The 22,517-nt window shown below is 46.6% G+C and overlaps 1 protein-coding gene across 3 annotated transcripts in view; it reads left to right on the top strand.

The window, feature by feature from the left end:
• Window positions 1–10,108, top strand: part of LOC139751312 (uncharacterized) — a 36,370-nt gene extending 26,262 nt beyond the window's left edge. For all 3 annotated transcript variants that reach the window (XM_071666651.1, XM_071666650.1, XM_071666652.1), the window contains exon 2: window positions 6,782–10,108. In XM_071666651.1, coding sequence (XP_071522752.1) covers window positions 6,944–9,226 — 2,283 coding nt within the window. In that variant the 5' untranslated portion in view covers window positions 6,782–6,943 and the 3' untranslated portion in view covers window positions 9,227–10,108. The remainder of the gene's footprint in view (window positions 1–6,781) is intronic.
• Window positions 10,109–22,517: the final 12,409 nt, after the last annotated feature.

A 22,517-nucleotide genomic window follows, 5' to 3' on the forward strand; every position in this document is an offset into this window, starting at 1 on the left:
TAATAATGATGAGTAATAATGATAATGATAATGGTAATAGTAATAATAATGATGATGATGATAGTAATAATAATAATGATAATAGTAATAATAATAATGATAATAATGGTAACAATAATGATAATTATGATAATGATAATAATAATAATAATGATAATGATAATAATAATAGTAATTATAGTAATAACAATAATGTTATTAATGTAGAAACGTTTATTGAATTAATAGCAGCCTAAAGCAATATATGAACACAGAAGATACGCTTGTATTTGCGTTTGTATTTGAACACACGCTTATGGAGCCAGTCAGACTTCTGTAAATAACTTGAATATGGAAATTACTGTATTTTTCCTCTTGTAAGTTCCTGTTTTTTTTTTGTTGTTTTTTTTACATTTTGTCCGCATGAAATATTCGAGACCAAAACAAATGATAACAGAGGATGAACTTTTTAACAGTTCTACAACTATGTTATGGATGGTCTTGTGTCTGTTGTGGATGTATGTCTGATGTAGATTTAACCTTCATCGTAAACATTGTTAATGCTACATTTATTTTAACTTTTAAGTTTAGGTAATATCAATATATATTGTATTCTTGCCTTTGGCGTCCACCACTACAGACAAAGGTTCTGGGAGTGTTGAAGAATGTGTGGAAGGGGAGAACGTTATCTCGGAGAGCAAAAATGGGTATGATTGAAGGAATAGTGGTTCCAACAATGTTATATGGTTGCGAGGCGTGGGCTATAGATCGGCTTGTGTGGAGGAGGGTGGATGTGCTGGAAATGAGATGTTTGAGGACAATATGTAGTTGGAGGTGGTTTGATCAAGTAAGTAATGAAAGGGTAAGAGAGATGTGTGGTAATAAAAAGAGTGTGGTTGAGAGAGCAGAAGAGGGTGTATTGAAATGGTTTGGTCACCTGGAGAGAATGAGTGAGGAAAGATTGACAAAGAGGATATATGTGTCAGAGGTGGAGGGAACGAGGAGAAGTGGGAGACCAAATTGGAGTTGGTAGGATGGAGTGGAAAAGATTTTGAGCAATCGGTTCCTGAACATGCAGTAGGGTGAGAGGCGTGCCAGGAATAGAGTAAAATGGAATGATGTGGTATACCGGGGTCGACGTGCTGTCAATGGATTGAACCAGGGCATGTGAAGCGTCAGGGGTAAACCGTAGAAAGATTTGTGGGGCCTGGATGTGGAAAGGGAGCTGTGGTTTCGGTGCATTATACATGACAGCTAGAGACTAAGTGTGAACGAATGTGGCCTTTGTCTTTTCCTAGCGCTACCTCGCGCGCATGCGGGGGGATGGGGGTGCCATTTCATGTGTGGCGGGGTGGCGACGAGAATGAATAAAGGCAGCAAGTATGAATTATGTACATGTGAATATATGTATGTACCTGTGTATGTATATGTATGTATACGTTGAAATGTATCGGTATGTATATGTGCGTGTGTGGACGTGTACGTATATAAATGTGTATGTGGGTGGGTTGGGCCATTCTTTCGTCTGTTTCCTTGCGCTACCTCGCTAACGCGGAGACACCGACAAAGTATGATATAAATAATTATATATATATATATATATATATATATATATATATATATATATATATATATATATGATCCCTGGGGATAGGGGAGAAAGAATACTTCCCGCGTATTCCCTGCGTGTCGTAGAAGGCGACAAAAAGGGGCAGGAGCAGGGCGTTGGAAATCCTCCCCCTCTGTTTGACATATCCAAAAGAAGGAACAGAGAAGGGGGCCAAGTGAGGAGTTTTCCCCCGTAAAGGTTCAGCCATCTGTTCTAGAACGCTACCTTGCTAACGCTGGAAATGGTAAATATGTATGAAAAAAAACACATATATATATATATATATATATATATATATATATATATATATATATATATATATATATATATATATATATTTAAATTATTTATTTGTCGTTGATGAAAGGCCTTGATTAAATCGTGTAGTTCCTTGCGTCGTCTCGCTTTATTAAGAAAAGTATGTTACCTCAGGAGAGATGGTACACAGTGTTACTAGTGGTGACGCGTTACTCGTGAGGGAACCACATGAGTTGGGGAGTCTAGTAGCGGGGATTGGGTCTGCAACCCTGGGGACGAGGGATCGCATGCTGGAGGGAGGTGACGGGGGGCCAGAATGGTGTTGCTTGTTGACTTTCGTTGAACGAGACGATGCTGGGTCGGGCCAGTGGGTTGAGCCGGTCTTGGTGGCGGGTGTGAGGGCCACCAAGGAGGAGTTGGTCTTGCCGTTTCTGCTTTGTTTACCTCCCTTGTTGATGACGTAGGACGACACACTGACATGAAACCGTGAAGTGGACAGACAGACATGACACCGTGAAGTGGACAGACAAACATGACACCGTGAAGTGGACAGACAGACATGACACCGTGAAGTGGACAGACAGACATGACGCTGTGAAGTGGACAGACAGACATGACACCGTGAAGTGGGCAGACAAAAATGACCCTGTGAAGTGAACAGACAGACATGACACCGTGAAGTGGACAGACAAAAATGACGCTGTGAAGTGAACAGACAGACATGACACCGTGAAGTGAACAAACAGACATGACACCGTGAAGTGAACAGACAGACATGGCACCGTGAAGTGAACAGACAGACATGACACCGTGAAGTGGGCAGACAAAAATGACCCTGTGAAGTGAACAGACAGACATGAAACCGTGAAGTGGACTGACAGACATGACACCGTGAAGTGAACAGACAGACATGGCACCGTGAAGTGAACAGACAGACATGACACCGTGAAGTGGACAGACAGACATGACACCGTGAAGTGAACAGACAGACATGACACCGTGAAGTGGACTGACAGACATGACACCGTGAAGTGGACTGACAGACATGACACCGTGAAGTGGACAGACAGACATGACACCGTGAAGTGGACAGATAGACATGACACCGTGAAATGGATAGACAAAGATGACACCGTGAAGTGGACAGACAAAGATGACACCGTGAAGTGGACAGACAAAGATGACACCGTGAAGTGGACAGACAAAGATGACACCGTGAAGTGGACAGACAAAGATGACACCGTGAAGTAGACAGGCAAACATGACACCGTGAAGTGGACAGACAAACATGACACCGTGAAGTGGTCAAACATGAGTGTCATCTGTACGTGGAATGTGTGAGGTCAGGTCAGGGTCGAGGTTCCTGCGTGGGTCGTACTGACGTGAGAAGGTTGGACGGGAGGTGTGTGGCAGGCCGGCGCCCGCCCACCTATCTCTGAACACAGGAAGGATAACCACATGTGAGACTTCCTCTACGATAGGAGTCAGGACCTGGTGGCCGGGAGGGAGAGAGAGAGAGAGAGAGAGAGAGAGAGAGAGAGAGAGAGAGAGAGAGAGAGAGAGAGAGAGAGAGAGAGAGATCGTGGCTACACCAGGTAACCTGACGATAGACAGTGGCGTCTACCAGATACACGAGACGCAGAAGATGTCTCTAGTCTTGTGTGAGCGACGTATTGATCCACACCTGTGGTGGATGACGCTCTCATGATAGTGATCCACACCTGTGGTGGATGACGCTCTCATGATAGTGATCCACACCTGTGGTGGATGACGCTCTCATGATAGTGATCCACACCTGTGGTGGATGAACGCTCTCATGATAGTGATCCACACCTGTGGTGGATGACGCTCTCATGATAGTGATCCACACCTGTGGTGGATGAACGCTCTCATGATAGTGATCCACACCTGTGGTGGATGACGCTGGCATGACCACCTACCTGCCACGGGGTGAGGGAAGCCCGGCGCGCATGACGCACCGTGGCTGTAAGACGGTCGCAGGATGGCGAAGACTCGCCCCGCAGGAGGAGGGACGGGAGTGAGTGTGGGTGGGGACACACCGACGGCGTCTTGGCTGTCATCCTTCACGTGATAAGATGTTCTGTTCTCCGAAGAACAGTTGAATAACTGGGCCCCCTTTTGGAAGACAGCGGTGCGACCCTTGGGCCACGACAGATCGACCCAGAGGGAAGATGGCCCAGCGAGGGGGTCAGGTCAGCATGCCTGACTACATAATACCCAGTCGTACTCGTTAGGGTTGTACCGGGTTGATGCTGGCTGTTGTACCGGGGTTCACTGTGTGAGGTTGTCACGTTATCTGACACACTGATAACGAGGAGGCATTGTTACGTGGGCCCGGCCATCAGACGGTCACACGTCACACCTTGCATACGAACGTTACCCGTTCAAAAGGTTATTCACGAGAGACGGCGAAACCCGCTATCCACACCACACGGGGACATAGAGGACGAACCCCCATCCACACCACACGGGCACATAGAGGACGAACCCCATCCACACCACACGGGGACATAGAGGACGAACTCCCATCCACACCACACGGGCACATAGAGGACGAACTCCCATCCACACCACACGGGCACATAGAGGACGAACACCCATCCACACCACACGGGCACATAGAGGACGAACACCCATCCACACCACACGGGCACATAGAGGACGAACCCCCATCCACACCACACGGGCACATAGAGGACGAACCCCCATCCACACCACACGGGCACATAGAGGACGAACCCCCATCCACACCACACGGGCACATAGAGGACGAACCCCCATCCACACCACACGGGCACATAGAGGACGAACTCCCATCCACACAACACGGGCACATAGAGGACGAACCCCCATCCACACAACACGGGCACATAGAGGACGAACCCCCATCCACACAACACGGGCACATAGAGGACGAACCCCCATCCACACAACACGGGCACATAGAGGACGAACCCCCATCCACACAACACGGGCACATAGAGGACGAACCCCCATCCACACAACGCGGGGACATAGAGGACGAACCCCCATTCACACAACACGGGGACATAGAGGACGAACCCCCATCCACACCACACGGGCACATAGAGGACGAACTCCCATCCACACAGCGCGGGGACATAGAGGACGAACTCCCATCCACACAACACGGGGACATAGAGGACGAACCCCCATCCACACCACACGGGGACATAGAGGACGAACCCCCATCCACACAACACGGGCACATAGAGGACGAACCCCCATCCACACAACGCGGGGACATAGAGGACGAACTCCCATCCACACAACGCGGGGACATAGAGGACGAATCCCCATCCACACAACACGGGCACATACCTGCAGTACAATATTATCAGTTGTAAGTTAGCGACACCCTCGTAGGCATGGATTGACAATGTCCCATATACATTATCTCCTAACTTAACATCATTAAGGCATGTTAAGAACCTGTCAGCACAATTGATCATATCTCCCAGACTAACCCTAGACAGTGTAGTAAATTCATAAGTATAATGCTTAATTGTGTCCTTTTCCCAAGCAAAACCTCTTGCATTTATTATATCAAAGTCCTCACGACTAACTCCATATTTCCAGCCATTCGAACTTCCTGTATTGATGTAGCCACAATAACATTCTTCCGCTTCTTCTTGCAGTATGTATAGGATCCAACTCCACTAATTATATCATCCTACTAGCTTAACGTATCACCTGGCTATCACCTTATACTGCCACAGCTTAATGTATCAACCTGGACATTCCCTTGAAGTGCCACAGCTTAGTGTATCACCTAGCCATTCCCTCATACCGCCATACATAGCTCAGAGCTTTCTACACTAAGCTTATACTTATCAAGTCTGGTTTGTTTCGTGTTGTGAGAGACATGAGAGAGAGAGAGGGTGGTAGTCTACGTCTCTTGTGAGAGATGACGTGAGTACGAGGGACATGATGAGTGTTGGTGTCGTCAGTACTTGCTTTCCCGTCCAGTGAATTGATTTGTTTTTTTTACTTTCATAAGTTACTGTACTTTATAAGAAATTTATCCAGCCTTTCCGACGTTCGTGATATGTATACACTTGTTCGTTCGTGGTTGAAGCGACCACAGCCGTGTGAGTAACGGAGCCAGACAGAGTAGCTCACTATACCGTGAGATGTGTCTCAACATTGTGTTAACTCGAGGTAAATGTCTGGTGATAGTGTATCCTTATGAGTTGGATCCGAACCTGCGTTGTGTAGCCCCACAACCCGGGCGCCTGATACCACTGAGCCTTCCTGTCTAGGTTGGGTAACCTGCGTGACTCAGTGGTTTGTGGCGCCTTGCTTGTGTACTTATCAGCGAGGATGTCCCATCCTCCCCACACTACAGGTAATGCCTCCCTCAGGTAGCTGCTACTATGTTGATTCCTTACTAACTCGATCATTGGTGGAGGAGGCAATGTGTCTGGTATTCTAACATTATTATTAAGTTATGTATATTTAGATAGATAGATAGATAGATATGATAATTAACTTAATCTTCATCTTCCAGTAGTAGACCTAATGTGCTACTGAAACTGTGAATACATCTTCTCTGTGCCTGATAATCTAGAAATAGTGATTCTCCTTTCTAGTGTTGCTTACGATAGTTTCTAGTGCTTCATGATCTCATGGAAGTAGGGTTACCTGCATGAACTATTAGGGCTGGGTATTAGGTGAGGCAGAAGGCAGCTATGTACACACGCAGGGGAGTGCTGGTCAAGGAGGCCGCACGGCTGCGTCTGGCGTCCCTCGTGACCCGCCACTGTCGTTGCGAGGTTGGCTGGGGAACAGATTACCCAGCGACTCCTTGACCAGGACGAATACTTAGGATTGCTGCTGCTAGATCAGTAGGTGGCGGAGGAATGCTGATAGTGGTTGTGGTTTCTGTTGCAGGTGCTATCACACTAGTCTGATGGTGGCGGGTATCTTATACTTCCTTCACCACTAACTTTCACTCCTCAATCCCATCTTGACGAGCATCATCCCATCTCTACCAACATCTACACTATTTATTTTCCGCTCATCTAACTTCCGAGAGGAGGGAGCTGCGACATCATGCGTGCCAAACAGAACTTGAAGAAGTACCAGAAGAAGGAGAAACCTTACCTTCGGATCATGTCCAAGCCGCCTGGCAAGAACAAGAAGACCTCGACAAACACAAACAAGAAGAACGCCACCGGGGACAAGGAGGCGACAGACAAGCAAGACGCGGAGGAGCCGGGCGTCCCCAACGCAAACAAAGTGAACGAGAAGATAACCATAACTTCCAATACAACCAAGTCCAAGGCGACCACACTCAACTGTAGTCCAGCCAAGAGAAAAAACGTCGACAAGATAACGATCACTTCCTACACCGGGAAGGGGAAAGGAAATGCTGCTACAGCCGACCCGAGTCTGGCAGACGGGAAAGCTGCCGACAAGATCATCATCACCTCCTGTGCTGGGAAGGGTAAAACGACGGAGAAGGGCGCCGCGGCCGCCAGCCCCGCCAAGAGTAAAGTCAGCGAGGCGGGTAACGACGCACCACAACGGCCCAAGAAACTTAAGAAGGAAGGGAAAAAAACGGTGACTAAAAAGAAAGACACAAAGGCAGAGAAGAAACAAACTGGCAAAACACAAGGAGGAACCGTCACCAAGAAGAGTGGGAGTCAGGGAGGAGGCAAGACCTGTGTTCCTGAGGACAAGGTCCTGGACACCTCTGATAAGGAAAATGCTGGAGCTCCGGAAGGTCAGGACGCCACAGCTAACGCTAAAGATAAACCTGCCAAGGCCTTGGATAAAGCTGCCAAGGCCGTGGATAAAGCTGGCAAGGCCGTGGATAAACCTGCCAAGGCCGTGGATAAAGCTGCCAAAGCCGTGGATGATCATGATGACGATGACGATGATGATGATGACGATGATGAGGACGATGAGAGCTCCGACGAAACCGACAGCGGAATGGAGATCAACATTGAGGTGTTGGATGACGAAGGCATCTCTGACATGGACAACTCTGAGAAAGAGACCCACAAAGACCCGAGTGAAGAACACATCATCGTCCTCAAACGATCCAAGTCAGAAATGGATGAAAACAACAAGTACAGGAGGTTCGAGTGTGGAATATGTGGCAAGCGTTCATCTGCCAAGGCTGACCTTCTCAAGCATGTGCGCATTCACACAGGGGACAGACCTTACAAGTGCAAGATCTGCAACGCCACCTTCGTCCAGATTACCGCACTCCGAGGACACGAGACTATCCACACTGGGGAGAAGCCCTTCAGGTGTGACCTCTGCAACAAGAGCTTTGCCTTGAAAGACCGGTTAAGACTCCACATGAGGGTCCACACGGGCGAGAAGCCTCACAAGTGTGATCACTGCGACCTGGCCTTCGCCAGACGCAGCCAGGTAACCCAGCATGCCCGGGTCCACACGGGGGAGAAGGCCTACGAGTGCACGGAGTGTGGCGCCCGCTTCGCCTCCTACCACACCCTCAAGGGCCACCTGATGGCACACCGCGGCGTGAAGGAATTCCAGTGTGGCGCTTGTGGCAAGAAGTTCATCCGGGTGGAGGGCATGTACAAGCACATCCGCACTGTCCACCGGGGGTCGCGCCCTTACACCTGCAACCTGTGTGGCAAGGCCTTCAAGGGGCACCTGCAGCAACACATGAGGCTTCACCTTGGCATGCGGCCATTTGAGTGCTCGACGTGTGGCGCTACCTTCACGCAGAACTCCCAGTTGACTGTACATATGCGCATTCACACGGGGGAGAGACCATACAAGTGCCAAATCTGCGGTGCAGCGTTCGCACATTCGTCGGCGTGTAAAATCCACATGCGCTCACACACGGGAGAGAAGCCATTCCAGTGTGTGCTGTGTGCGGCAGCCTTCTCCCAGCTGCCCCACCTCAAGAAGCACATGAAGTGTGTGCACAACGCCGCCAAGCCGTACCTGTGCACCTACTGCAAGGAATTCTTCCAGACCCAGAGTGAGCTGGAGAACCACGAGCGGTTAGACCACGGCGTTGACAAGACGGCCGAGCAGGAGGCCGAGGAGATCGTCGAAGAGTCGACCTTGGCCCGACTGCGCAACCGCCTGGCCGTCCTCCTGTACCGCATCTCGTCCGAGGAGCGGCGGCTCAAGTTCGGCTTCGGCGCCCGTCTGGTGGACGACGTGCTCAAGCTGTCGCTGGAGTCGTCGGGCCACGTGCCCATCAACGACAAGACCCTCTCTCGCCTCGACGAACTGCGCAAGAACGTCCTCCTCCTCCTGAAGTGGACCATTCCGAAGGACACGATGGAGGAATACCACAGGAACAACATGACGGTAGACGAAGTCCTGGACATGCTCACCTCTTAATGACGTCATCCTGTGTAGGAAGGTCCATTACTCTCCCCATCTTCCCATGTGACGTCATCGGCGTCAGAGGCACTGCAGGGAAGACGTCACTGTCTGATGTTGCAGTGCCATCACCCTCGAAGGATTGTTCACGTCACCTGTAGTGTATATGCCTCCTGGCTCTTATACAGTGTGGTTTCTAACGGCCCTACATGATAATCTACAGTGGACTCCACAGTGTAATGTGACCCTAAGACTCTCAGCAGTGAAGTCTGACCACGACGCCGCCGTCAGCAGTGTAATGTTGACCCGGACAGTGTCCTCGATATTATGAGAAGTGATGAACTGTGCAATGTTGTATTTTATTATTAACTTTATACATGTTGTATGCACCTAACTCTCCCTGTCAGACGTTGGTGTCGAAAACTGACTCACATTCAAAGCTCTCACACACCCACAACATGAAATGTTGAGGAACGAAATAATATTTCTTAATTAAAAACCAAACCAATACTCTCCTGGTTGCTTGATATGAAGGAAAAGAAAATTTTGTAATTTATTTAAAGTAGTGTAAGATTTATGGTCTATCAAGCCATACATGGTATCATGATGTTAGTGTATAGATTACATGATTATTATGATTATGATTATTTTGTATATTAGTTTAGGTAATTATGATGGAGACCCTGAATTCATTGTTGCCATATGTGGGGCCTCGGCCAAGATGTCCCGTCTAGTCTTGACCGTTGAGGGCGAGCTGGGGCCCCACCTTGCTTAGTACAGTAAGGCTTGTGTCCTGGTGGGCGGGAGGTGGCTGCACCTGGTCTGACCTGCAGGCAGGAGGGAACCCGTGCACACCACCAGCCTCTCCCTGCTACACCAGGTGTAGTCTGACTCAGCTGGTCAGCTGGTCACCTCACCTCAGCTGGTGCCTTGCCTCAGCTGGTCACCTCATCTCAGCTGGTGCCTTGCCTCGGCTCATTGAGGTGGACCACTGTTGTGACGATTATCATGATGACCACGGACCGCTGGTTATGACCACGGACCGCTGGTTATGATGACCACGGATCGCTGGTTGTGATGACCACGGACCGCTGGTTGTGATGACCACGGACCGCTGGTTGTGATGACCACGGACCGCTGGTTATGATGACCACGGACCGCTGGTTATGATGACCACGGACCGCTGGTTATGAAGACCACGGACCGCTGGTTATGATGACCACGGACCGCTGGTTATGATGACCACGGACCGCTGGTTATCATGACCACGGATCGCTGGTTGTGATGACCACGGACTGCTGTTTGTGATGACCACGGACTGCTGGTTATGATGACCACGGACCGCTGGTTATGATGACCACGGACCGCTGGTTATGAAGACCACGGACCGCTGGTTGTGATGACCACGGACCGCTGGTTATGATGACCACGGACCGCTGGTTATGATGACCACGTACCGCTGGTTATGATGACCACGGACCGCTGGTTATGATGACCACGGACCGCTGGTTATGATGATCACGGACCGCTGGTTATGATGACCACGCACCGCTGGTTATGATGACCACGGACCGCTGGTTGTGATGACCACGTACCGCTGGTTGAGATGACCACGGACCGTTGTTTATGATGGCCACCGACCGCTGGTTATATTGACCACGGACCGCTGGTTATGATGACCACGTACCGCTGGTTATGATGACCACGGACCGCTGGTTATAATGACCACGGACCGCTGGTTGTGATGACCACGGACCGCTGGTTGTGATGACCACGGACCGTTGGTTATGATGACCACGGACCGCTGGTTATGATGACCACGGACCGCTGGTTATGATGACCACGGACCGCTAGTTGTGATGACCACGGACCGCTAGTTGTGATGACCACGGACCGCTGGTTATGATGACCACGGACCGCTGGTTATGATGACCACGGACCGCTGGTTATGATGACCACGTACCGCTGGTTGTGATGACCACGGACCGCTGTTTGTAATGATCACGGACCGCTGGTTATGATGACCACGAACCGCTGGTCATGATGACCATGGACCGCTGGTTATGACCACGGACCGCTAGTTGTGATGACCACGGACCGCTGGTTATGATGACCACGGACCGCTGGTTATGATGACCACGGACCGCTGGTTATGATGACCACGGACCGCTGGTTGTGATGACCACGGACCGCTGGTCATGATGACCACGGACCGCTGGTTATGATAACCATGGACCACTGGTTATGATGATCACGGACCGCTGGTTATGATGACCACGGACCGCTGGTTGTGATCACGGACCACTGGTTATGATGACCACGGACCGCTAGTTATGATAACCATGGACCGCTGGTTATGATAGCCATGGACCGCTGGTTGTGATGATCACGAACCGCTGGTCATGATGATCACGGACCAGTGATGACCCTCATCCCTGACTGCTGGACCTGAAACGGTTGTGTTACAGACCACCTCCCCCCCCCCCCGCCGGACGAACCCCCCCCCCCCCCCCCCCCCCCCCGCTACCCCCTACATTGGTGGTGCTTAATGTGTAATACGAACATCAATACTTGTGTTCTGAATTTGTGTGCCATGTGTTGCCCGAGACACAACTTTCTAGTCCCGTGATGGTGCCAAGGTATTGACCCACCGAAAGCAAAAGTGTATCCGTGTGTGTGTGTGTTGTGTGTGTGTGTGTGTGTGTGTGTGTGTGTGTGTGTGTTCCAGCGATGGCCTAGTCTGAATGTTGGTGCTATGAATAGTTTCACTTGCAATAAATACATGTCAAATAATTTGAATAAGCATGTGATTTGATATATATATATATATATATATATATATATATATATATATATATATATATATATATATATATATAAATGTGACTCGTTTTCTGTAAACCTTAATGTATCGTCTTGTATATGACAGAATATTTCTGCTCGGAATTTTTGTAATGATTTCTCCTTGTAACGCGTGCTTCAGGTGCGTAACACTGCTTGTAACACGTGCTTCAGATGTTTAACATTGCTTATAACACGTGCTTTAGGGGTGTAACATTGCTTGTAACACGTGCTTCAGGGGTGTAACAGTGCTTGTAACACGTGCTTCAGATGTATAACAATGCTTGTAACGTGCTTCAGGATGTAACAATCCTTGTAACGTGCTTCAGGGTTGTAACAATGCTTGTAACGCGTGCTTCAGATGTGTAACAATGCTTGTAACACGTGCTTCAGGGGTGTAACAATGCTTGTAACGTGCTTTAGGGGTGTAACAATGCTTGTAACATGCTCCAGGGATGTAACAATGCTTGTATCGTGCTTCAGGGGTGTAACTGCTCGTAACGCATGCTTCAGATGTGTAACACTGCTTGTAACACCTGCTTCAGGGGTGTAATAATGCTTGTAACGCGTGCTTTAGGGGCGTAACAATGCTTGTAACACTTGCTTCAGGGGTGTAACTGCTTGTAACACATGCTTCAGGTGTGTAACAATTTTTGTTGTATGCTTCAGCTTATGCTATGTATAGCCTATCATCCTTCATGTCTGAGTATTAACCTGACATTTTTTTTTTTTTTTTGCTTCAAATAACAATTCTTGCACTTCTTCCCTCCCTTACCTCTCCCTGCTTCCTTCGTGCAGTAGTTCTTGCTTTAAGTAGTAGCTGTGTTGCTTCATGTAGCAAACTCTGCTTCATCTAGCAGTGCCTGCTTCCTTCATTAATGTTGCTGTAAGAAGCAGGCAGATGTTCGATCACTGTAGCAAATTTTGCTTCATGGTTCACTTTATGCTGCATGTAGCATGATATATGCTACATCTAGCATGATATATGCTATATCTAGCATGACATATGCTACATCTAGAATATATGCTACAGGTAGCATGATGCATGCTACATCTAGCATGATACATGTTACATCTAGCATGATATATGCTACATAGCATAATATATGCTACATCTAGCATAATATATGCTACATCTAGCATGATACATGCTACATGTAGCATGATATATGCTACATCTAGCATACTATATGCTACACCCAGCGTGATACATGCTACATCTAGCATGATATATGCTATATCTAGCATAGTATATGCTACATCTAGCTTCATATATACTACCTCTAGCATGATATATGCTACATCTAGCATAATATATGCTACATCTAGCATGACGTATGTTTACCTTCGCTTAGTTCTTGCCTTCTTTAGCAATCATGCCTGGTGTAGCAGTGCTTGAGTCTGTACGTACTTTTCCTTCAGGCACAGCTTAGAAATGCTTCATGATTGCTTTGTTGTGGACCATACTGTATTTACCTAGATGTTCTTGATGAACACAGAGGAGGGTGAGGCTCCACCCTGATGTTCTTGATGAACACAGAGGAGGGTGAGGCTCCACCCTGATGTTCTTGATGAACACAGAGGAGGGTGAGGCTCCACCCTGATGTTCTTGATGAACACAGAGGAGGGTGAGGCTCCACCCTGATGTTCTTGATGAACACAGAGGAGGGTGAGGCTCCACCCTGATGTTCTTGATGAGCACAGAGGAGGGTGAGGCTCCACCCTGATGTTCTTGATGAACACAGAGGATGGTGAGGCTCCACCCTGATGTTCTTGATGAACACAGAGGATGGTGAGGCTCCACCCTGATGTTCTTGATGAACACAGAGGATGGTGAGGCTCCACCCTGATGTTCTTGATGAACAACATACAGGATGGTGAGCCGCTTCCTCCTCCTCTCTTCTCACCATTTCATCATCCTCTGTTACTTTACCTATTTCGTGGTGTTCGACTCCTGGTCTGACCACAGTTGTGCATGTGGTTGCTTTTGCTAACTGGTGGTGGTGGGTGGTGGGTGGTGGTGGCACTAGATGCTTGTGGATGTGGTGGTAGATGTGGTAGTGGTAGTCGTAGTGGATCCCTCCACTGGCGGTGGTTATCCCACTTGACATCCTCCCACGAGTCCTACACGAGGGAGCCAGCCTCCCTCAACCCGAGCCTTGGGTGTTGGTTCCTACGTCAGGAGCGGCCCAGCCCACCAACTCCTGGTCACCTGAACGCTGTTTGCTTCCATCGTTCGCCACGGCCATAAAGTATTGTGGATGTAAATTAACCACAGCGGACGAGCCAGTCTGTCACTCACATGTCGAGTAGGTGAACCTTGTACATATCCTGTCACTTGTTGTGGACGTGGGTGACGATGACGCACGTCATACGCTGTAGGATTTGTGTAATAAGGCAGTCGTAATACCGTCGTAGGATTGTGATCCAGTTTGTATACAGTGCGACAGGGATGCCAGGCGTAGGATGGAGGATCACTGAGGCGGGAGAGAGTGTCGGTCAAACAGCGTTCAGGTTCATGTGTGGTGTGGTACACTCGGGTGTGGAGGACCGAGGCTGGTGTAGGTCACCATGTGGTACAGTGGTGACCACCCGCCATGTGTGTGTGTGTGTTTCCGTAGACTCATCTTGGTGATCGTGGCGTCTCCTGCAACGTGAGAAAGTATTACGTCATACGGTACCTTATAGGTATTACGTCATGCGGTACATTTCAAGGAATATCATCTACGTTTTCCAGTGGCAGGCGTAGGTAAACGTGTCTATTTATTTATTGTTGCTTGTCTCGTCATTCGTCATGTACTCATGCAGATCTACTTAACTTTAGATACATTCTGTAAAAAAAAAGAAAAAAGAATTCTTTGTTGATCAATAAAATACGAAATGTGTTTTAGTATGAGTTTATCACAAACCTTCTTTACTACTCCCTCCTCAGTCACTGCTTCTGCTGTAGAAAAGAGTTTCCTACATCACGGGATTGTAATTGAGTCTTCTATCTCAACCACAATGCCTCGAAGTTGTGTTCTTAAGTACATAATGTTATTAATTAAAGTTCTGATAAATACGCTGATATGCTTCTCTGTCAGATGTATATAACAACAGTTTGATGCAAGACCATATTGTTCTTGGTAAAGACATCACAGAGCCAGCTGTGTTAAGTTTCGAATCAGAGCCAGCTGTGTGAAGTTTAGAATCACAGGGCCAGCTGTGTTAAGTTTAGAATCACAGAGCCAGCTGTGTTAAGTTTAGAATCAGCCAGCTGTGGTAAGTTTAGAATCACAGCCAGCTGTGGTAAGTTTAGAATCACAGAGCCAGCTATGTTAAGTTTAGAATCACAGAGCCAGCTATGTTAAGTTTAGAATCACAGACCAGCTGTGGTAAGTTTAGAATCACAGAGCCAGCTGTGTTAAGTTTAGAATCACAGAGCCAGCTGTGTTAAGTGATGGCGCAGTGCTGAAGGCTTGGGACTCAGATCAAAGCCCGTGTAGCCATACATTGTTCACACATGTCCCTGACACTTCCTCTTCTGCTGTGTTACATACAGTAGGTGTAGAGTCTTGGAAGAGGAGAGGCTATTGAGAGCAGTACAAGATTCAATCAACATGAACTTATGTAATGAAACCACATGTTTTCTGTCAAATAAAATCTTCAGGTATTTATCATTTGAGAATATCTACGAGTATTTTGACTGCTTGTAGTGCTTGTAAGAGATATTAGTTTTACTCCATTGTGCCAGTTAGACTAGGCAGAATAAACATTAAGGAAATATTGCTCTTAAGTGAAACATTACCATCATTAATTTTTTTGATTTAGAAAATGCTTGTGAGGAGTGTCTGACTCACTGAGACATTGTTACATGGGACACACGTCTCATATATTTCACAAGTTTACATCAGCATAATTAAGAACTTGATTAAAGAATACACTGCATATGCAGAAGTATAGTACGTGAAAATTTATGATATATATATATATATATATATATATATATATATATTTTTTTTTTTTTTTTTTTTTTACTTTGTCGCTGTCTCCCGCGCTTGCGAGGTAGCGCAAGGAAACAGACGAAAGAAATGCCCCCCCCCCCCATACACATGTATATACATACGTCCACACACGCAAATATACATACCTACACAGCTTTCCATGGTTTACCCCAGACGCTTCACATGCCTTGATTCAATCCACTGACATCACGTCAGCCCCGGTATACCACATCGCTCCAATTCACTCTATTCCTTGCCCTCCTTTCACCCTCCTGCATGTTCAGGCCCCGATCACACAAAATCTTTTTCACTCCATCTTTCCACCTCCAATTTGGTCTCCCTCTTCTCCTTGTTCCCTCCACCTCCGACACATATATCCTCTTGGTCAATCTTTCCTCACTCATCCTCTCCATGTGCCCAAACCACTTCAAAACACCCTCTTCTGCTCTTTCAACCACGCTCTTTTTATTTCCACACATCTCTCTTACCCGTACGTTACTCACTCGATCAAACCACCTCACACCACACATTGTCCTCAAACATCTCATTTCCAGCACATCCATCCTCCTGCGCACAACTCTATCCATAGCCCACGCCTCGCAACCATACAACATTGTTGGAACCACTATTCCTTCAAACATACCCATTTTTGCTTTCCGAGATAATGTTCTCGACTTCCACACATTCTTCAAGGCCCCCAGAATTTTCGCCCCCTCCCCCACCCTATGATCCACTTCCGCTTCCATGGTTCCATCCGCTGCCAGATCCACTCCCAGATATCTAAAACACTTCACTTCCTCCAGTTTTTCTCCATTCAAACTCACCTCCCAATTGACTTGACCCTCAACCCTACTGTACCTAATAACCTTGCTCTTATTCACATTTACTCTTAACTTTCTTCTTCCACACACTTTACCAAACTCAGTCACCAGCTTCTGCAGTTTCACACATGAATCAGCCACCAGCGCTGTATCATCAGCGAACAACAACTGACTCACTTCCCAAGCTCTCTCATCCCCAACAGACTTCATACTTGCCCCTCTTTCCAAAACTCTTGCATTTACCTCCCTAACAACCCCATCCATAAACAAATTAAACAACCATGGAGACATCACACACCCCTGCCGCAAACCTACATTCACTGAGAACCAATCACTTTCCTCTCTTCCTACACGTACACATGCCTTACATCCTCGATAAAAACTTTTCACTGCTTCTAACAACTTGCCTCCCACACCATATATTCTTAATACCTTCCACAGAGCATCTCTATCAACTCTATTATATGCCTTCTCCAGATCCATAAATGCTACATACAAATCCATTTGCTTTTCTAAGTATTTCTCACATACATTCTTCAAAGCAAACACCTGATCCACACATCCTCTACCACTTCTGAAGCCACACTGCTCTTCCCCAATCTGATGTTCTGTACATGCCTTCACCCTCTCAATTAATACCCTCCCATATAATTTACCAGGAATACTCAACAAACTTATATATATATATATATATATATATATATATATATATATATATATATATATATATATATATATATATATATACACACACACGCACACACACACACACACACACACAAGTAGCTAGGGGAGAAAGAATTCTACCTCCGTATTCCCCGTATGTCGTAGGCGACTAAACGGGGTGTGTGTGTGTGTGTGTGTGTGTGTGGGGGGGGGGGGGGGGGGTTGAGTGGAAACTATCCTTCTTTCAATTTCTAAAAGAGGAGACAGAAGGAGTCATGCGGGGAGCGCTCATCCTCCTCGAAGGCTCAGATTGGGGTGCCTAAATGTGTGTGGATGTAACCAAGATGAGAAAAAGGGAGAGAGGTAGTATGCTTGAGAAAAGTAACCTGGATGCTCTGACTGAGAGAAGCGAAGGTTAAGGGTAAAGGGGAAGAATGGTTTAGAAATGTCTTAGGAGTAAGGCCAGGGCTTGGTGAGAGGACAAGAGCAAAGGAAGGAGTAGCACTACTGAATCAGGAGTTGTGGGAGTATGTGATAGAGTGTAAGTAAATTCTAAGTTGACTTGGGTAAAAGTGAGAGTGGATAGCGAGAGATTGGTCTTTATAGATTCTTATGCACCTGGTCATGAGAAGAAAGATCTTGAGAGGGAAGTGTTTTGGGAGCAGCTGAGCGAGTGTGTCAGCAGTTTTAGTGTACGAGACCGGGTATTAGTGATAGGAGATTTAAATGCAAAGGTGAGTAATGTGGCAGTTGAGGATATAATTGGTGTACATTGGGTATTCAGTGTTGTGAATGAAAATGGTGAAGAGCTTGTGGATTTGTGTGTTGAAAAAGACTGGTGATTGGGAATACCTGGTTTGAAAAGAGAGATATACATAAGTATGCGTATGTGAATAGGAGAGATGGTCAAAGGGCATTATAAGATTACGTATTGATTGATAGGCATGTAAAAGAGAGACTTCTGGATGTAATTGTGCTGAGAGGGGCAGCTGGAGGGATGTCTGATCACTGTCTTATGGAGGCGAAGGGGAAGACGTGTTGAGGTTTTCGATAAAGAAGTCAGAATGATAGGGAGAAGAACAGTGGTGAGAGTAAGTGAGCTTGGAAAGGTGACTTGTGTAAAGAAATACCAGGAGAGATTGAGTGTAGAATGGCAAGAGGTAAGATCAAATGGAATTAGGGGAATGGATGAGGAATGGGAGGTATTTAGGGAAGGGGCGATGGCTTATGCAAGAAATGGATATGGCATGCGGAAAGTAGGAGGTGGGCAGATTAGAAAGGGTGGTGAGTGGTGGGATGAATAAAGTTGCTAGTGAAAGAAGAAAGGCGTTTGAGCGGTATTTACACGGAAGGAGTGCAAATGACTCGGAGATGTACAAGAGAAAGCGGTCGGAAATTTAGAGGAAGGTGCAAGGGATGAAAAGGGGCAAATGAGAGTTTAGGGTGAGAGAGTATCATTAAACTTTAGGAAGAATAAAAAGATGATTGTGAAGGAGGTAAATAAGGTGCGAAAGACAAGAGAACAACTGGGAACATCGGTGAAGGGGCAAAAAGGGAAGTGATAACTGGTAGTGATGGAGTGAGTATTTTGAAGAATTGTTGAATGTGTTTGATGATTGAGTGGCAGATGTAGGGTGTTTTGGTTAGGGTGGATTGCGAAGGGAGAGTGTCAGGGAGAATGGGTTGGTGAAGAGAGAAGAGGTGTTGAAAACCTTGCGGAAGATGAAATGCAGCAAAGCGGCGAGAATGGATGGTATTGCAGTTGATTTTTTTTCTTTTTAAGAAAGGGGTTAACTTTGTTGTTGAGTGATTGGTTGGTGAGGATATTCATTGTGTGTATGGATCATGGTGAAGTGCCTGAGGATTGGCGGAATGCATGTACAGTGGTGCCATTGTATAAAGGCAAAGGGGATTAATGTGATTGTTCAAATTACAGAGGCATAAGATTGTTGAGTATTCCTATGAGGGTATTGATTGAGAGGGTAAAGGCATGTACAGAGCAGCAGATTAGGCAGAAGTGTGTTTTTAGAAATGGTAGAGGATGTCTGGGTCAGGTGTTTGCTTTGAAGAATGTGTAGGAGAAATACTTAGAAAAACAGATGGATATGTACGTGACATTTATGGATCTGGAGAAGGTGTATGGTAGGGTTGCTAGAGATGCTTTGTGGGAGATCTTAAGAATTTATGGTGTGGGAGTAAGCTGCTAGAAGGAGTGAGTTTTTATGAAGGATGTAAGGCATGTGCACGATTAGGAAGAGAGGAGAGTTAATGCTTCTCAGTGAAGGTTGATCTGCGGCAGGGTTTGTGATGTCATGTTTTTTTTGTTTGTTTATGGATGGGTTAGTTAGGGAGGTAAATGCAATATTGGAGAGAGGGGCGTTTATGCAATCTGCTAGGGATGAGAGGGCTGGTAAGTCAGTTGGTGTTTGCTGATGATACAGTACTGGTGGCTGATTAGAGTGAGAAACTGCTGAAGTTTGTGACTGAGTTTGGAAGAGTTTGTAAAAGGAGAAAGTTAAGAGAAAGTGTTAATAAAAGCAAGGTTATAAAGTTCAGGAGGGTTGAGGGCCAAGTTGGGATGTAAATTTGAATGGAGAAAAATTGGAGGAAGTGAAATGTTTCAGATATTTGGGAGTGGACTTGGCATCGAATGGAGCCATGGAAGCAGAAGTGAGTCACAGGGTGGGGGAGGGGGCGAAGGTTCTGGGAGCGACGAAGAATTTGTAGACAGAGAGACCTTTATCATGGAGAGCAAAAATGGATATGTGTGAAGGAATAGTAGTTCCAACAATATTATATAGTTGCGAGGCGTTGACTATATGGGTTGTACGGAGGAGGGTGGATGTGTTGGAAATGAGATGTTTGAGGACAATACGTGGTGTGATCGAGTAAGTAATGAAAGAGTAAGAGAGATGTGCGATGATAAAAAAAAAAAAGAGTGGTCGAGAGAGATGAATAGTGTGTTGAAGTGGTTTGGATATATGGAGAAAATGAGTGAAGAAAGGTTTATAATGAGGATATATGCGTCGGAGGTGAAGGGAACAAGGAGAAGCGGGAGGCCAAACTGGAGGTAAAAGGATGGAGTGAAGAAGATTTTTTGAGCGATCGGGGGCTAAACATGTAGGAGGGTGAAAGGCGTGCACGGAATAAGGTGATGTAGAACGATGTGGTATACTGGAGTCCACGTGCCGTCAATGGACTTGACCAGAGCATTCGAAATGTCTGGGGTAAACCATGAGAAATGGTCTGTGGGGCCTGGATGTGGATAACGGATGTTTGGTTTCGTTGCATTACACATGACAGTTCATGTATGGATGCGAGCCGATGTGGCATTTCTTTTTGTTTCCTGGCGCTCCCTCGCTGGCGCAGGAGATGGCGATGCTATTTCCTGTGGTGCGGGGTGGCGCTGGGAGTGGTTGAGGGTGAGCGAGTATGAATATGTTCATGTGTATATATGTATGTGTAAGTACATATATGTATATGTGAGTGGATGTGTCTTCCTTCGTCTTTTTCCTGACGCTACCTCGCAGGCGCGGGAAACGGCGATCAAGTATGATATATATATAATCACTATAACTGCTCCCTTTCCCACCAAACCATTCTATAACCAAGCTCCATGTAGAAATAAAAAGCTTACATCAGCCCCACACTTCAGTTACCTCTACCCACACATCTCCCCACACCTGCAACAAATATGCCAGTGACAGAGCATAACAGACTCTGAAATACCTCGACGATCACAAAACAACCACCTCCCAACTCCATCACATCAGAAACTACACTCACTAGATAAGCACGAGTCGCACCTCTCGACTACGTTGTGGACATCACGCATCACTACCTCTGCCTCACACCCATGCCTCTCATGGGAAACTTTCAGACAAAAGACTCTCTACTACGTTTTCACGTCACGTGACGTGGAGGAAACACCAAGATGGTGTTTGTACGATAACCTTCAGTAGGAAGAAGACAGCGTCTCCCTCCTCCTGCACCGTTTGTACAACCCTGACCTAACCAAGACCCAAGATGGATGAGGCAAGGTAAACACACGGTAATTGTCGTCTCTGTACATGGCTGTAGGTTACTATATACGACAAGTGTTCACTGAGACGACGCTGTGCATTGTTCCACTGTACAGGTATTAGCTGATGCATGAAGGCAATGTTAAAGTTGATCATGTTCAGTAGAAGATACGGTGTCTGTGGATATGTCTAATACAATGTACGGAATTCCATCTCTATCCCTCGGCTGAACATGTGGGGAATCTTACATTGTCCATCTTGACAGTAAAATACTTAAACTGTTTGAGTTGATATGATATATACAGATCCTCTTGATAAGACCTACGTGGATGCATCTCTAATACACGGGTCAATAGGAATAAGATATTCCATTGTCTGCCGTGCTAGCTAAGTTCATGTGGAGATATCTGGTAACAGCGAATTTATCACGATGATTTTTCTTATTTATATGTAAGTTGATTACATGTGTATGTTCCCTGGGTGCCATTATTGGCACAAGTTTCTGCTGTTGTTTGTGGGTTACTGTAGCCTGGCGACCAGTCCAGCATCCTCAGTCTCTCCAACACGTTGCTTGGTGTAACTGCTCAAGCACGGATGTCATCCCTTCCCTCAACCTTAGGCTTCTGTCATTTGCATGTAATTTCGAAACATTGTATCTACAGATAAGTTTTGTCTCATGATAATAGATAATGATCGAGTTAAACCATTGTTTTCACTCAAGGGTAATGGAATGAAGACCGCTAACGACCCATCAAGTAATCACAGTTTATCTATAGACTTAAAAATACGACAAAACTTGTTTTGGGTCAACTTCGTGCACGCAAGGTGGCCAACCCACCTGCATTCTCCTTCCCCATCATTTCCATTCTCTTCAGTTCATATTTCCCCCCGTACATTCCAATTTGTCGCTTAGACCAAGTGTGACCTCTGACACACGAGAACAATCTTACTCTCTCGATCAAACTATAACCTCTAA

This window comes from Panulirus ornatus, chromosome 11 (genome assembly GCF_036320965.1).
Source record: "Panulirus ornatus isolate Po-2019 chromosome 11, ASM3632096v1, whole genome shotgun sequence".
Taxonomy (NCBI): domain Eukaryota; kingdom Metazoa; phylum Arthropoda; class Malacostraca; order Decapoda; family Palinuridae; genus Panulirus; species Panulirus ornatus.